The following is a 16242-nucleotide window of genomic DNA, read 5'->3' as shown; positions in this document are numbered from 1 at the left end:
TGATTAGGTATATGGAATGGCTCTCTCCATTAATAAGAGAGATTAATAAGACTGGGACTTTTTAGCTTGGAAAAGAGACGACTAAGGGGGGATATGATTGAGATCTATAAATCATGATTGAAAAAGAGAAGGTAAATAAGGAAGTGTTATTTACTCCTTCTCATAACACAAGAGCTTGGGGTCACCAAAAGAAATTAATAGGTAGCAGGTTTAAAACAAACAAAAGAAAGTATTTTTTCACACAACTCACAGTCAATCTGTGGAACTTCCTGCCAGAGGATGTTGCAAAGGCCAAGACTATAACAGGGTTCAAAAAAGAATGAGACAAGTTCATGGAGCATAGGTCCATCAATGACTATTAGCCAAGATGGACAGGGATGGTGTCCCTAGCCTCTGTTTGCCAGAAGCTGAGAATGGGTGACATGGGATGAATCACTTGATAATTACCTGTTCTATTCATTCCCTCTGGGGAACTTGGCATTGGCCACTGTCGGAAGACAGGATATTGGGCTAGATGGACCTTTGGTCTGACCCAGTATGGCTATTCTTATGTTCTTAAACTAATGGTTAACTATTGAGAGCATTTCATTATTTTGGATGGAAACTGTTTTTTTATAATAAGAATAAAAAAAGCTCAGATTTTCAAAAGTTTTCAGCATTGGCCTAACTCTGCCTCCACTGAAGTCATGGTGACTTCAGTAGGAGCAGAGTTATGCCAACACTGAGTGCTTTCGAACATTTCAGCCTAAAGTAAGTGTTCAAGTTTACCATACATTTGCTCAAAGATTCTACGTCAGTTAAGAAAGAAACAGGGACCCATTGTATGCTTTTCAATGCACTGGCTTACTGCCAATGATATGTGAGCCAAAATACCTGATTTCCTCCCCCATTTACTGAGTCAATAAGTGAACACCATGAGTGCAGTCATCAACATTCTCTCGAGACCGTAGAGGTTGGAAATGTCACAGGCATTGCATACACAAAACTACACTTCACTTCTTTGGAAATTCCATGTATACACATTATATATATAAAAGGCTGCAGGATCTAAATCTGGAGCAAACATTTTTCAAATGGCCATTATTTCAGTGACAGGATTCATTTTAGTCTCAAAGTTATCTAGGTTCCAGACAAATTTGGCATCTTCTCTCTTTTCTCATTCAAAGTTATTTACTTGGAACCACAGAATCATGAAACTGAGGTTACAGAAAGTTCTTTACACTAATAGGATGAAGCCCATAGCATTTTAAGTTTCTTGCCTAATTAATATTTTGTGTGACCTTCAGACTGAGTCTATCCCACTGTCTTCACACTGTGTCCTACATTTGGATCTAACCAGCTTGAGAGGTATGATGGGGGGGGATTGTTTACACAATCTCTATAAAACATTTCCAAGAAGCTAAATTTCCTGTAGCCTTCAAACCTACGGACATCCTAATCTACTCTGTAGGACAACACTTGCATTTAGATTCTTTCTACTTTTCCATTCCTGTCTTCTCAGTATTATTTCAGTTGAAAGGCAACAATGTCCTTCATTTTGTTTGATACTGTTGCTACACTTGTTATTTGAGTTCCTTCTTGTACACTGTAATTTGGCAGTGCCATCTATTGGAAAGGAGGATTAAACTGGTTAATGACCATAATTCAACAACAAGTCCTTAGCACTAACTAATAAAGGAAATCACAAAAAGCACAGTTAGGACCACATTTCAAGAATCTACTTTTCTATGTAATCTATCCTTATCTTATTTCTGGCACCTGTCACTCCAATATTCAAAAAGTGGCTAGATGGATAGTTTATAGATACTGCCTTGTCCCCTTTTCTTTGAATAGTTTAATAACCACATTGCCACATCTCCCACATAAATCTCGCAGCTTAGCCTACCAACGGCATGAAGCCAGATGTGGAAATCAGCGTCTCATACCAAAGCAAGCCTAACAGTGATAAATTACATATTGAAATGTGGCAGATCTTGGAGAAAACAGACATAAACAGCAAAGCAGATGATGGGATGCCCCCCATGCAGTGAATGCCAACAGACCCTGCAGCCTCCATTTATCTGAATTAGCGTGTTTAATTTGGCATGCAGTATTGAAACTGTGTGCAACTGGGCTGGAATGAATGATCATCGAGGAGTAAATGGACTGTATTGTGCTAATAGGTTTGAATGAAGATGCAGCTTCTGTACTCCAGGGTTTCAGACTGTGTATAACATTTTAGTTTTTAAAATCTGACTTAGAGCTTGTCCACACTTAAAACTCTAGAGTGACACTGCTGTGCCACTGCAGCTGTAGTTCTTCAGTGTAGATGCTACCTATTCCAACAGGAGGGATTCTCCCATCAGCATAGGCAATCCACCTTCCTGAGAGGCAGTAGTTAGCTCGACAGAAGCTAAGTTGACCTAGCGCTGTCTATATGGGGATTTAGTTTGGCTTTACACTCAGAGATGTGGACTTTTCACACCTGTGACTAACATAGTTAAATGTATTTAATTTTATAGTGTAGACCAGGCCTGAGTCATAATTTCTCACCTCTGTAAGAGATATTCATACAGTTGGTTAAAACTTTATACTGTATACAATGTTTACTACACAGGCCACCTTTTCCATAGGCCTCAACACTTCCATCCACCTCTCTGAAGCCCCCTGGGACTTACTTTCTGGATTTATTTGGGGTGGGTGGGAGGAGGGATTGATTTGATTGTGAGGGATTTTAGGGCACAGATTTCAGTCTGTCCCACTAAATGAAATTCAATCCTGTGTAGGGAGCCACCATGCAACCTAAGTACCTCTTAGTCCTTATTTTGAGGGCTTATGTGGAATTTAAGAGTCATACAGGCCTTGGGCTGCTCTTCTACACAGAAGCGGCCAATTAATCATAATCCTGACCTTATCCTGGGGAGCCATAAGTGGAAGAGGAATGGAATGGTGTCAGCCATTCAACTGGCACAAACACCAACCTGCATTTTCACGCCAAGATAGTGAAGGATGAGTCAGAACAATGCTCTGCTTACCCCTCAGCTGAAGTGTACCTGCCTTGCCTAGTGCTTGCTGCTGATTGTACAAGGGCCATGGTTCAGGAAAGCACTGTGAGTGAGTGTTTAAACTTGCACTCAAGTCCCATGAGATTTCATTGATTTCAATGAGACTTCAGAATACTTTTTTGCCTGAATGAGGCCTGGATGGCTGCAAGAGGGAGAGTTTGACACAACTCCTGAACAACAGACTTCACCCCTTGGTGTACAGCATGCTCTTAAATTCTTGGCAGGATCCTGCCTGGCTAGATGCACAAGGGGAAGCCTCCCAATGACTCCCTCTCCCTCAAACTCAGTCCATGCACCTGTGTAGCCCTTGAGCAAAGACTAGCATTTACAATAGGAGACAAAGGAAGACTAAGGTAAGACAACCACATTAATTTTCACTTGTATATAGGCCAAAACTTGAATCCAGTTCTCTTCACAACCAAAAGAAACTGAACTAACCTATTGTGAAACACCCACTCCAAAGAATCACCACTAGTAAAAGGGTAATCATTCTCAATGTGATCTATTGGGTCTACACTGTGTGTTTATGAAAGGTTTGCCAGGAAATGTGATAAGCATTTTCTGTAATTTAACAGACAACTAAAATGATGCCTATCCGAGGCTCTAGGTGCCCCAACGCACAACAATACAACACAAATCTCAACAGTATTAAATGATCATTTCTGCAGGAGCTCAGCCAGCTGCCTACAAAAACATTTTGGCTCCATCCCGACATGCCTGTAATTCATGCAGCAACTTTAAAAGAAAAAGAAAAAAAACATACATACACAGCTTTCAATTACCTTCAAGGCTCTGGTCTTGCAAGAAGCGCAGTGCTGTGATGGTTATATTCAGTCCTATTTTCACTGCTTTGTAGAAACTTTGGTTTGATAGAACTGCATCTAAATCTTCTAAGGATGCTAAGGAACTGAAAGCAAAAGTGAAAAATCAAGCACTTGTCAAAGCATGACAGCATTGTGCGCACTCTTTGGAGAGGGAAGCAGGATTGTGAAGTAGAGCTGGATGAAACTTAACAACTTTTTTCGTCAAAATATGGGGTTTCATCAAATGAAGTTTCTAGTGAAATGTTTTGCTTGACAAAGTTTTCTAAACAAAATATTCTAGAAAACCCTGAGTTGGATGAGTTTGGTGATCTGTCTGGGTGGATATCTGAGGGTTGTCCATTATCTTACAAAACCTGCAGAACACCTTCAAAAGATGAGACTGAGCACCTAAATTCATAACTTTGCTAGACACTAAAATTCATGAGCTGACTAGACACACTGGATTTATGGCTTATTACAACAATCTATAACCTAATTTCACCCCTCTCAAGTCATAGGAGGGAAAAGTGGGGGGGGCGGTAAAAGGGCCACTTCACCTTGAATGGTCTCTTGAAATGTGTTTTAACTACTTATGCTACACAGTCTTGTATTTAGTTGTGAAATTCTCAATACATGTCCCAGACCTGAAGAAGAGCTCTGTGTAGCTCAAAAGCTTGTCCCTCTCAGAAGCTGGTCCAATAAAAGATATTATACCTCACCCACCTTTTGTCTCTAATATCCTGGGACCAACATGGCTACAATGACACTGCATATAACAAAATCATGTAGTTTATTTTCTAAATTTCTTCAAACAGACCAGCTCTGTTGTGAAGTTAATAACATAAATGTAATTTAATTTGATGATACATGATGAATCCACATCAATTTTATCTGACACTTCTTATAGCTTCTTCTACCTCATGGCTGTTATGCAAACAAAAATCCAACCCTTTTTTTAAAAAACTTGATCAGCTGTTGATATACTTTGCTATTTCAAACAACAAGAAACTGCAAAAAAAAAATTGCTTACCTGAAGAGCTGGGGTGGGGGGGATTTAGACTAGGAGATACCATATGACAATTTTGCACTTCTGTCCCTTTCTCCTGTACTCATTATGTGCTAGATTCTGTTCTGCACCGCCTGAGAGGTACAGCAAAGAAGACAGTCCAGAATTCTGCCTGAGCTGGAAGCTCTAACTTATGGCAGCCTCCTACAGCTGTCAGTGAGCTTCTCTGCCACACACAGTGGCCTAGATCTGAGCATTAAGGCCGCTCTTTCTCAAGATCCCAACCTGCCCCCAGCATGCTCAATGCTGCAAAGGGGTGCAGGCTGCATTCTTTGAATTGTCACATAGGCCATTGTGGTTTCTGTATGTCACCATGGTATATAGAAGCAGGGGCTAGAATTTGGCCCAATTCACTGTGGGTTACACTGAGTCAGTTAGGCACAGCCAAGATTAAGGGACAGTGAGGAGTTCGGTACCAAGGGGAAAGCATCTTAGATACATTCTTCCTGAAAGCAATATGCCTCTCTGAACTCCCTGTCATGGTTGCTGCTACAACCTTTATGGAGAGCAGCCTGCACTTTGCTGCATACAACTTCCATTCTATGGCCCAGTGCTGAGATGTTGTGAGGCCATGACCTCACCTCCTTCCTGCCATCTTTGGAGCACTGTGCACCCTTTGGGCATTGAGGAGGGAGCTGGAAAATGAAGTAAAGGATACAAGGGATGAAAGATGGACCATCTTCATATTCTGAGACTGTAATCATGTGAGCAGTAGCTTCTATACCAGGAGTGGGCAATCTGTGGCTCCGGAGCCACATGCAGTTCCTTGTATAGGCACTAAATCCGGGTCTGGAACTACAGGCACCAACTTTCCAATGTGCCGGAGTGTGCTTACTGCTCAACCCCTGGCTCTGCCACAGATTCCACCCCCACTCCACCCTTACTCACCCCCTCCCCTGAGCCTGCTATGCCCTCCTCCTTCTCCCCTCCCCTTTCCCCCCCAGAGCCTCCTGTACACCACGAAACAGCTGATCAGGAGGTGGGGAGGCACTGATCGGTGGGGCTGCTGGTGGGTAGGAGACACTGAGAGCAGGTGGGGGACGCTGCTGGGGTGCTGCTGACATATTACTGTGGCTCTTTGGCAATGTAAACTGGTAAATTCTGGCTCCTTCTCAGGCTTAGGTGGGCCACCTGTTCTATACCTTGAAGTTTTGCCAATAGTCATTTGTGGGCATTTCATTACTAGAGGGCTCCAGAGGTTATAGAAAGAGGTATAAAAGTATGACTATCATCTTACACAACAGAATTGACCAAAACTAGCTGACTTCTTAGGGGAAATCCCTGTATAACCAGTTTCATATAACATACATGCTCTGTCCTTTCCAACCTCTTCCATGGTTAATGTAATAACATTGGGACAGGGCTGCTGAGCAACAGGAAGCAATGTGCACAGAATCTGTTGTTGATTTAATTAGGTTAATTATTTGATCCACCATCATGGCAGTCAAGTATCAGAGGGGTAGCCGTGTTAGTCTGGATCTGTAAAAGCAGCAAAGAATCCTGTGGCACCTTATAGACTAACAGACATTTTGGAGCATGAGCTTTTGTGGGTGAATATCCACTTCGTCAGATGCATGTAGTGGAAATTTCCAGGGGCAGGTATATATATGCAGGCAAGCTAGAGATAATGAGGTAGTTCAGTCAGGGAGGATGAGGCCCTGTTCTAACAGTTGAGGTGTGAAAACCAAGGGAGGAGAAACTGATTTTGTAACTGGCAAGCCATTCACAGTCTTTGTTTAATCCTCAGGTGCCCCTGGAAATTTCCACTACATGCATCTGACGAAGTGGGTATTCACCCACGAAAGCTCATGCTCCAAAATGTCTGTTAATCTATAAGGTGCCACAGGATTCTTTGCTGCTTTTACAGATCCAGACTAACACGGCTACCCCTCTGATACTTGACTGCCACGATGGTGGATCAAATAATTAACCTAATTAAATCAACAACAGATTCTGTGCACATTGCTTCCTGTTGCTCAGCAACCCTGTCCCAATGTTATTACATTATATATCCTGAGGATTAAACAAAGACTGTGAATGGCTTGCCAATTAAAAAATCAGTTTCTCCTCCCTTGGTTTTCACACCTCAACTGTTAGAACAGGGCCTCATCCTCCCTGATTGAACTACCTCATTATCTCTAGCTTGCCTGCATATATATACCTGCCCCTGGAAATTTCCACTACATGCATCTGACGAAGTGGGTATTCACCCACGAAAGCTCATGCTCCAAAATGTCTGTTAGTCTATAAGGTGCCATCGTGGCAGTATGATCAAATTTGCTTTGCCCGTTATTGCCTCAGGAATCCAGCTCATGAGGCAGACCTGAAAGGGAAAAACATCACCTTACAATCGAGATCCTTTTATACCTCGGAAACACCAAGCTTCTGAGGGAGTTTTGAAGCCATCCAGATTGACTAAGAAATCCTCCACTTTTTACTAGTACCATAGTTATGGGTGTCAGAGCCACAAGCGCTGCACCCATGCACATGCCAATGCATAGAGACGGTGATGGACACTGCTCAGGCAGTCTACAAAGAATACAGACATTGAGCCTCACCACTCCTGTCACTTATTCTGAATAAGTGAGACACAATATTATCTTCCCAGTTACAAACAAATATACAGGTTCAGTGCTTTTTAACAGGGCAAAGAAGTAGGTAGGAGTAGCAGAGTCAGTGCAGAGATTTTCAATTTCCCATTCTAAGACCATGTGGTGTGGATCCCATGCATGCTGCAGAGTCACAGAAATGACTGCAAAATATGTGGGTTCAATACTAGGGCGACTGGGTAAAATTCTGTGGCCTATGTTATACAGGTGGTCAAATAAGAGGATTTAAAAGTCCCTTCTGACCTTACAATCTATGAATTGATCATTTTTCCAAAGAAATTCCTGAAATTGCTACTATGCATCAAGTTTCAGGTGCCCTCCAGCCATTGTGTCTCCCTGCCTCACTTTGTGATCCTCTGTACTTCCCCATAAAGGTAAGTAGCTTGTTGCAACTACACCTCCTTCCTGGTGCTACTGCGTTTAAAAAGAGAGAGGCAGATAGAGATTTCTCCAGCACACCGGGCTTGTCTACACTGACAATGCATCAGCTGTGCCTCTGTAGTACATAGTGAAGATGTTACCTATGCTGATGGGAGAACTTCTCCTCTTGGCATAGGTACTCCACCTCCCTAAGAGGCAGTAGCTATGTTGATGGGAGAAGCCATCCCATTGACACACCTCTGTCTACACCAGGGAAAATCCACACCTCTGAGCAACATAGTTATACCAACGTAAGTTCCTACTGTAGACCTAGCGTCTTGTTATGCTCTGATGCATCCAGGACAGCAATCCCAAAATACAAGGAAATTGAAGCAAGACACGCAGATAGGTGTTCAGTCAAAACATGAAATAACCATGAACCAGTTAAATTAGCAACTATCTGAACAAGACGTAACAGCACATCCTGAGTAGCCGCACACACCCAATGCTATGCGCGCATGAGCGCACTCACACACAGAGTAACTGGAACACTGAATTCAGGGGCCAATAACCAGGAAATGAACAGGGACAGAGAGCAAGAAGCAGGAAGGCAGCACACACACCTCCATGACCTGAACTATCAGTCTGGGAAGACCTACACGACCCAACCTCACATCAGAGCCACTACTCGACTTTTCTTCTAAATAACAGGGGTTATTTCTAGTCAGTTTGGCCAGTTAAGAGGCCATGGAGGGCATCTGCAGAAGGAAGCTTTCAGTTTTGTATGGAGTGGGTTGCTTAAAGCAACTCAGCACTGAAACAGGGCAGAGCTACAGTTAAAACGCTGCATCAGCACAGCTGCGCCACTGTAGCGCATAAGTGAAGATGCTCCTGTGCAGATGGGAAGAGGATTAAGCCATGAAATAAAGTCACTTACCTGACATTAATTGCTGCAGATTGCCAAGTGCCAATTTAATTGAACTACATTGTATTAACATGCTTAAGAAATAAACTAGTTTTAAAATGATAGGCTGTCATAAACAGATAGCTAAGGGTTAATGTCTCTTTCACCTGAAGCACCTGACCAGAGGACCAATCAGGAAACCGGATTTTTTCAACTTTGGGTGGAGGGAAGTTTGTGTCTAAGTCTTTGTGTCTGTCTGCCTGCTTTCTCTGAGCTTTGGAGAAGTAGTTCTACTTTCTAGTCTTCTGTTTCTAAGTGTAAGGACAAAGAGATCAGATAGTAAGTTCTATGGTTTCTTTTCTTTGGTATTTGCATGAATATAAGTGCTGGAGTGCTTTGATTTGTATTCTTTTGAATAAGGCTGTTTATTCAATATTCTTTTAAGCAATCGACCCTGTATTGTATCATCTTAATACAGAGAGCCCATTTGTATTTTTCTTTCTTTTTATATAAAGCTTTCTTTTAAGACCTGTTGGAGTTTTTCTTTACTTCAGGGAAATTGAGTCTGTACTCACCAGGGAATTGGTGGGAGGAAGAAATCGGGGAGATCTGTGTGTTGGATTGCTAGCCTGATTTTGCATTCCCTCTGGGGAAATAGGAAAGTACTTTTTGTTTCCAGGATTGGGAACAGAGAGGGGGAGTCTCTCTGTGTAGTTTCACAGAGCTTGTGTCTGTGTATCTCTCCAGGAGCACCTGGAGGGGGGAAGGGAAAAAGGATTATTTCCCTTTGTTGTGAGACTCAAGGGATTTGGGTCTTGGGGTCCCCAGGGAAGGTTTTTCAGAGGGACCAGAGTGCCCCAAAACACTCTAATTTTTTGGGTGGTGGCAGCAAGTACCAGGTCCAAGCTGGTAACTAAGCTTGGAGGTTTTCATGCTAACCCCCATATTTTGGACGCTAAGGTCCAAATCTGGGACTAAGGTTATGATATAGGCATCCAAATGAATTAACATCAAATGGTCTCAAAGGCTTCAATATTTCAGATCCTCCTTGGATTAATGAAAGCAATAATGTAATAATAATAATAATAATAATATATAACTCTCCATCCAAAAGAATCTCATCAAACATGACAAAACTAACACTCTCATATACAAAGGGATCATTTCAGTCACCACTCACATGCAGCAACCTCCCAAAGATTTTTCTGCTGAGATGCACAAGGAGGAAAGGCAGAGTTGCAAAAGGGTCTGGAGCAAAAGGCAGGGACTGCAAAAAATGAGGAGGAAGGAGTCCCAAGCTTCCCAATAGCATAGCCTATAGATGCAGATATCTGCTATGGGGTCGGGAAAGAATTTTCCTCCAGGGCATATTGGCAGAGGCCCTGGAGGTTTTTTGCTTTCCTCTGCTGCATGGGACACGGGTCACTTGCTGGAGGATTCTCTGCAGCTTGAGGTCTTCAAATCACAATTTGAGGACTTCAATAACTCAGACATAGGTTAGGGGTTTGTTATAGAAGTGGATGGCTGAGATTGTGTGTTCTGCATTATGCAGGAGGTCAGACTAGATGATCATAATGGTCCCTTCTGTCCTTAAAGTCTATGAGTCTAAGTAAGGCATAGGTATAAATGTAACAGAACTATTGCAAATTCAGAAGTATCAGAGGGGTAGCTGTGTTAGTCTGGATCTGTAAAAGCAGCAAAGAGTCCTGTGGCACCTTATAGACTAAAAGACGTTTTGGAGCATGAGCTTTTGTAGGTGAATACCCACTTCGTCAGATGCATGCATCTGATGAAGTGGGTATTCACCCACGAAAGCTCATGCTCCAAAACGTCTTTTAGTCTATAAGGTGCCACAGGACTCTGCTGCAAATTCAGAAGTGTGTGTGCGCATGCGCGTGTGTGTGTCGGGGTTCCCAACTGCATAATTCTAATAATATTGGACCTGATCTTGGGACAAGAACCTACCAGACCTGAGCGTTACTGGACAATTCTTAAGTAATCAATTTAATTAATATACAATCAATAGATCAGGCGACAATAGGGCCCACGGCCTTTTTTCTGGGCAAGTGTTGGCCTCACTCTGCTCCCATTGGAGTCACCTGTAAAGTTCCCATTGACTTCATGCAAGCAGAGGGAGACGAACACTGACAATTCTGCCTTATATCTGTATCTTGCTATGAATTCTCCTGCTATTGATTACGCAAGTGGGAAGTACAATGAGTTAGATTAAAGCACCATTCCATGGAAATAAAAGAAAGCACAAATAGGGAGAACAAATACATTACCCAGATTTTAGTACTTACTTTTTAACAGTCTGCAGAAACTGAGCTGTAACATGTATCCCACCTTCCTTGTAAAGGCTGCTTGTCTGCAGCCATGGGAGTGAACGCAGAAAGTCCCAGAAATAGGGTTGGTTTTGGACGCTTTCAACTACAGAAATCATCTCCTCAGTTTCATTCCAGTCCATCTTGATTTTTAAGAAAAATGTGTTAAATGCGACCCAATTATTTCATTGGGGGTGGGATGGGAGAACAGCAGCTGTCCTTTGCCTCCCCCCATACACAGGACTTTCTAACCATTTAAAACTCTTCTTGAGTGTGGCATTGTTGCATTAATGAAATTCACCATAGGAATGAGTACAGTCCTTTTTCAGCTCATGGTGGTTGAAACTCTGCTGCATGTGAATCTTTTCTGGGAAAACTGAGTTATGAAAAAAAACTAACTAGCCCTTTCGCTCTGCTTCTGCTCATGAGTATACAGGACATGCCACTGCTAGGAGATGGATTCTTTCTGAAATCTGAAAGATGATTAGCTTAACAATCAGACAACAAAACTGTAGAGTCTAGAGAATCACAACTAATCATCTGCAAGAGGTGAAGAGGAGCGCTATAATGAAGCCTCTGTGTATGCCACCCCCACTTTGCACCGCTTCAGGAAAGGCCTTTCATGCAAACAGGCAAGAAATAGATTGAGGGGATGGACTCATTTCTGCTGAACTGACTGTGACTGGGGAGATTTATTTTGCAGGATCACACCTTCAGATGCTTCCGTAAAACAAACAAGCTATGCTAACCCCTATCTTATGGGGTCATGTTGGTGAATTAGACTTTAAATTGTGTTGGTGAGTTCTTCAACAGGACTCTTTTGCATAAATATTCATCAACATGAATAAGGCTTGGAGTGAAAACTGGAGCCTTTGTATTTTTTATTAAAAAAATAGTAGAACCTTCAAGGTCAAATTCAATGAAAGACTAACACTGACATTTGTCTTTGTAAAATGGGAGTGCACATGATTTTTGTTTTTATTTTCAGTTCAGTATCAGGAAGAAAACTGCATTTCTGCAGCTTCTTTCAGTCAAGGCTCTCGAGAGCAGTTTATAAATGGTACACTAAACAGCGTACAATCCAGGTTTGAAATTGTAGTTTTCAGTTTCATGAAGAGTCAGAAATAGTCCCTGAATAACTATGGAGATAATTCATTATTTCATTATTATTTTTTAAGTGAAGGTAATGATTTGAGAAGGACGCAGAATTGACAACACTAAAGATTGAATTCTATGTCTATTCAGCCTTGGGCTTTTTTGTTGAGACTGCTGACTGTTACGATGGTAGGTGATTTATCCACTAGAGACAGGACAGACAGCCAACTCATCTCACACAGGCTATCACAGGGGTCATGGGAAGCATTTTTCAGCTAAACTGTGTAATCCTTGTCCTTCTTCACTCCATCTCCACCCCTCCCTCACTTCATCTCATCCAGTAGGGTGTAATCTCTTCTAAGCAGCAACAACCTCTTTCACTGTGAAGCGTCTACCAGCTGGTCTTTTTAGGTCTTTTGTAGTATGCTTTTATGCATCTTTGAATACATATTCAGAGATGGCCTAATGCACTTTTTAAAATCTCCAGATAATCAACAAACATACTTCACACAACAAAGGCTTTTAGCCTCTAATAATGCAGGTTCGATTCAAACCAGTGGTGTAGCAATCCGTGACCCTCTGTATTAGGTCCCTGAATCACTGTGCCCTCAGCAACACTCCACTTTCTACAATATGCTTTACTAAAACTTGAAAAAGAAAATCTACCTATTATTGCTAAGTCTGAAATGGTAACTTTCCACACACACAAAAAATTACTTACGGTTAAGAAAATGGAACTGTTGGTGGGCCCTGTAAAAATAAATAGTTTTCCTTTACACAGAAACGTTATTCTTCACGACAGATGCATCACTACTAGATACAGTGAATGAACACTTAATAAAATGCATTTTGTTGAAAGGAAATGGCCATAAAACTAGCAGTGCACCAAAGATCTGGTGATCTGATAAACTTTTGCACTTCCTTACATTTCCAGGTATCATTACATAGCCAATTTTAAATGAAATTACTTACCAGGGATGATTTTCACTGGCAAGGCAAAATTATCATGTAAACTGTAGGAGAGCAATATGGTGCCAGGCACTACTGACAACTCTATTCTGCTTAGACAGGGTTACCAAAAGAGTGCTGGATGTCCTACACAATGTAACAGGTTAAATGCCACCCTATTTCAGAGGAAAGGCAGCAGAGTAGGGGTAGTGAAGTGTGCTGAAATGCAGATGAGTGGGGGGTAGTGGAGGGTGCTCATGGTAGATCTGACAGGACAACTACTCTGCAAGGTTGTTTTGTGTGTACGGAGGGGAGGCATTTGGAAATCATTACTGCTTCTTTAGAGCAAGGCAAACAGGCCTTCTCTCCCTAGTGTGCAACCCCTTTCTAAGCTCCCCATAGACTGGTGTGGTTCTGTACCATCCCTTACTCAGGTCAGTGGCTGAATGTCTCAATTTTTGCAGCACGTGCACAGGCTGTAGCATAGGCACTAGGGAAGACAGGGGCTAGGTCGAATCACTCCCATGTGCACACCATGCCTCTGCACACATGGTGGGCCAAAAAGGTGCTCTTGAAAAACATGCCTGACAGGGTAACCAGGTGATTATATTACTAACCCTTGTCCTTGTCCTATGTTATTAGCGATAAGTAATGTAAGGTTGCCAACCCTCCAGGATTGGCCTGGAGTCTCAAGAAATTAATTATGTCATGTGATGAAATCTCCAGCAATACCTGCAACCAAAATTGGCAACCCTACACAGAGCTGTAGGAGACAGATCTTTATTGAGCAGGCTGGGTGGCCAGTGTTCCACACTGCCAGGCCTGTGTTTGTCCAATCATAGCCAGGCCACAATGTCTGTGCCTTTGTGTCAGGTGTCACCAAACTAGGGCTCCTCCTGAATCCTGACCCCCTTTTTCCAGTCCCACTCATTATATTCCTCTCCTCAACCACTTCCCTGCTTTTATCTCCACAATCGTTTTTGCCATGTCTAATATTTAGATTGTAAATTTATGGGGGCGGGCATCCTCATCTCTTTAGAACACAGCTAGCATAATTCTGGGCTCTATAAAATAAAGAAAACCCCCAACAATTGTTATCATAACAATGACAATACTTCTAGATCCACTTCTTAGCTAAAACAATGATTTTTTTTTAATGATAAAAAGAAGCATTGTCTTTTTCAGTGTCACTCAGTGCCAGGTAAGCACATCAGCCAATTACTAAAAGAGGATGACTTACCTGAGAATTTTGATTCTTCCTCCCACAGCTTTTGTAAAGCAATAGCTTTTTCTGAGGTCTCTGAAATCCCATTCGCAAAGTCTTGTATCTCTCTCAGGAATGTCAGGTCAGTTCCCATAATGCTGTCCTGACCACCTCGGAAACTGGAAGCGCTTTCCATGAAAGGGGGAAAGGGAAGGTCATTTCAAAATAGGAATTGGAAAAAGCAGCTGCGAGTTCCTCTCCATCAGCTGTGAGTGCCATTTTGCATATTTGGGGTGAGAGTCTTTAAATGTTCCCCATTTACCCAATTTTTGTCAGTTCATTACAGTTGCCTTGAGTTGTGTAAAAATCCCACAAAGCTGTGGGTAGGAGGGCACCTAGAGCTGCCCTACTGGAACAGCTAGTCTGGTGTCTTGACTCTGACACTGTTCAATGACTGACTCTTCCAAACAAATCTAAATGAATTAAAGTGTACCTAGATGTGAGGGACTGTGGGAGAGGATTTCTTCCTGAACTTGACTGATGGTTAGGATTTGACTTGAAGACTGAGGATTAACAGGATACAATAGCAGAGACTATCTAGCACAGTGGTCCCCAAACTGTGGGACATAGAGGAATGTTCGGGGGCAGCTGTGGGACCCAGGCCAGGCCCCATGGGAGGCAGGGAGGGAGCACCACCAGCCCAGCTCTACCCCCAGCTTCAGCTCCACTCCACCCCCTGCTCTGTCCCCAGCCTAGCTCTGCCCTTATTTCCTCTCTCTGCCCTCATGCCAGCTCTGCCTCTAGCCCCAGCTCCTCCCGCAGCTCCACTTTCAGCCCAAACTCCTCTGTTGAGCCAACTGGGCAGTAATGGAAAAGGAGATAGACAGATTCCATAGTTGGTAATTAGGAGGCTGGGGGGACATGACAGGAAAAGTTTGGGCACCACTGATCTAATGAAACTGCACTTGCTATTCAACATGAGAGTAAGGTTGCCAGACATGTAGTTTTTAACTAGAATGCTCATTTGAAAAGGGACCCGGGTGCCTCCAGTCAGTACTGCCGACCAGGCCATTAAAGCTCCAGTCAGTGGTGCAGCAGGGGCCCGAGGCTAAGGCAGGCTCCCTGCCTGCTCTAGCACCATGCAACTCCCAGAAGTTGTGTGCTCCATGCACTGCCCTCATGCCCGCAGGCATGCCCCCCCCCCCCCACCCCGCAGCTCCCGTTGGTCTCGGTCTGGCCATACGCCTAGGGACTGCAGGGACCTGGTGGCCACGATAAGTGCTTCCAGGACCCCACACCCCAACCCCTACCCGAGTCCCCTCCTGCATCCCATAGCTCTCATCCCCAGCCCCACTCCAGAGACCACACCCCCAGCCAGAGCCCTCACCCTCCTTGCACCCCAAACCCTCATCCCCGGCCCCACCCCAGAGCGCATACCCCCAGCCAGAGCCTGTACCCTCTCCCGCACTCTGAACCCCTGTGTCTCAGCCCAGACCCCCATTCTACACCCCAAATCTTTAATTGCCAGCTCCACCTCAGAGTTTGCACCCCCAGCTTCACCCCAGCACACCTGTCCTCCCACACTAAACCTGCTGCCCCAGCCCAGAGACCTCTCCCACACTCTGAACCCTTCGTTTCTGGTCCTACTCGGAGCCCACACCCCCAATTCAGAGCTCATATTCCCCAGCAGCAAACCCCCTGCCCCGGCCATCTCCTGCACCCCAACTCCCTCATCCCCAACTGTACCAGAGTTCACAGCCCCAGATGGAGCCCTTGCCTTCACTCTCTCCCACATCCTAAACCCTTTCCTCAGCCCAGTGAAAGTGAGAGAGGGTGGAGGAGAATGAGCAATTGAGGAAGGGGAGATATAGTGAGGGGGGCTGAT

General features: G+C 43.5%; 1 protein-coding gene across 1 annotated transcript in view; it reads right to left on the bottom strand.

The window, feature by feature from the left end:
* The window catches only part of ABCA13 (ATP binding cassette subfamily A member 13), a 294970-nt gene that overhangs the window by 255148 nt on the left and 23580 nt on the right, over positions 1–16242 (bottom strand). Inside the window, exons 4-7 of the mRNA XM_050937636.1 lie at positions 14394–14545; positions 12927–12955; positions 11090–11253; positions 3827–3951 (exon numbers count right to left, since the gene is read on the bottom strand). Of these exons, the coding sequence (XP_050793593.1) occupies positions 3827–3951; positions 11090–11253; positions 12927–12955; positions 14394–14545 (470 nt within the window). The remainder of the gene's footprint in view (positions 1–3826; positions 3952–11089; positions 11254–12926; positions 12956–14393; positions 14546–16242) is intronic.

This window comes from Gopherus flavomarginatus, chromosome 2, assembly GCF_025201925.1.
Source record: "Gopherus flavomarginatus isolate rGopFla2 chromosome 2, rGopFla2.mat.asm, whole genome shotgun sequence".
In the NCBI taxonomy this organism is placed as follows: Eukaryota; Metazoa; Chordata; order Testudines; family Testudinidae; genus Gopherus; species Gopherus flavomarginatus.
This window is presented reverse-complemented; position numbering and strand designations above follow the sequence as displayed.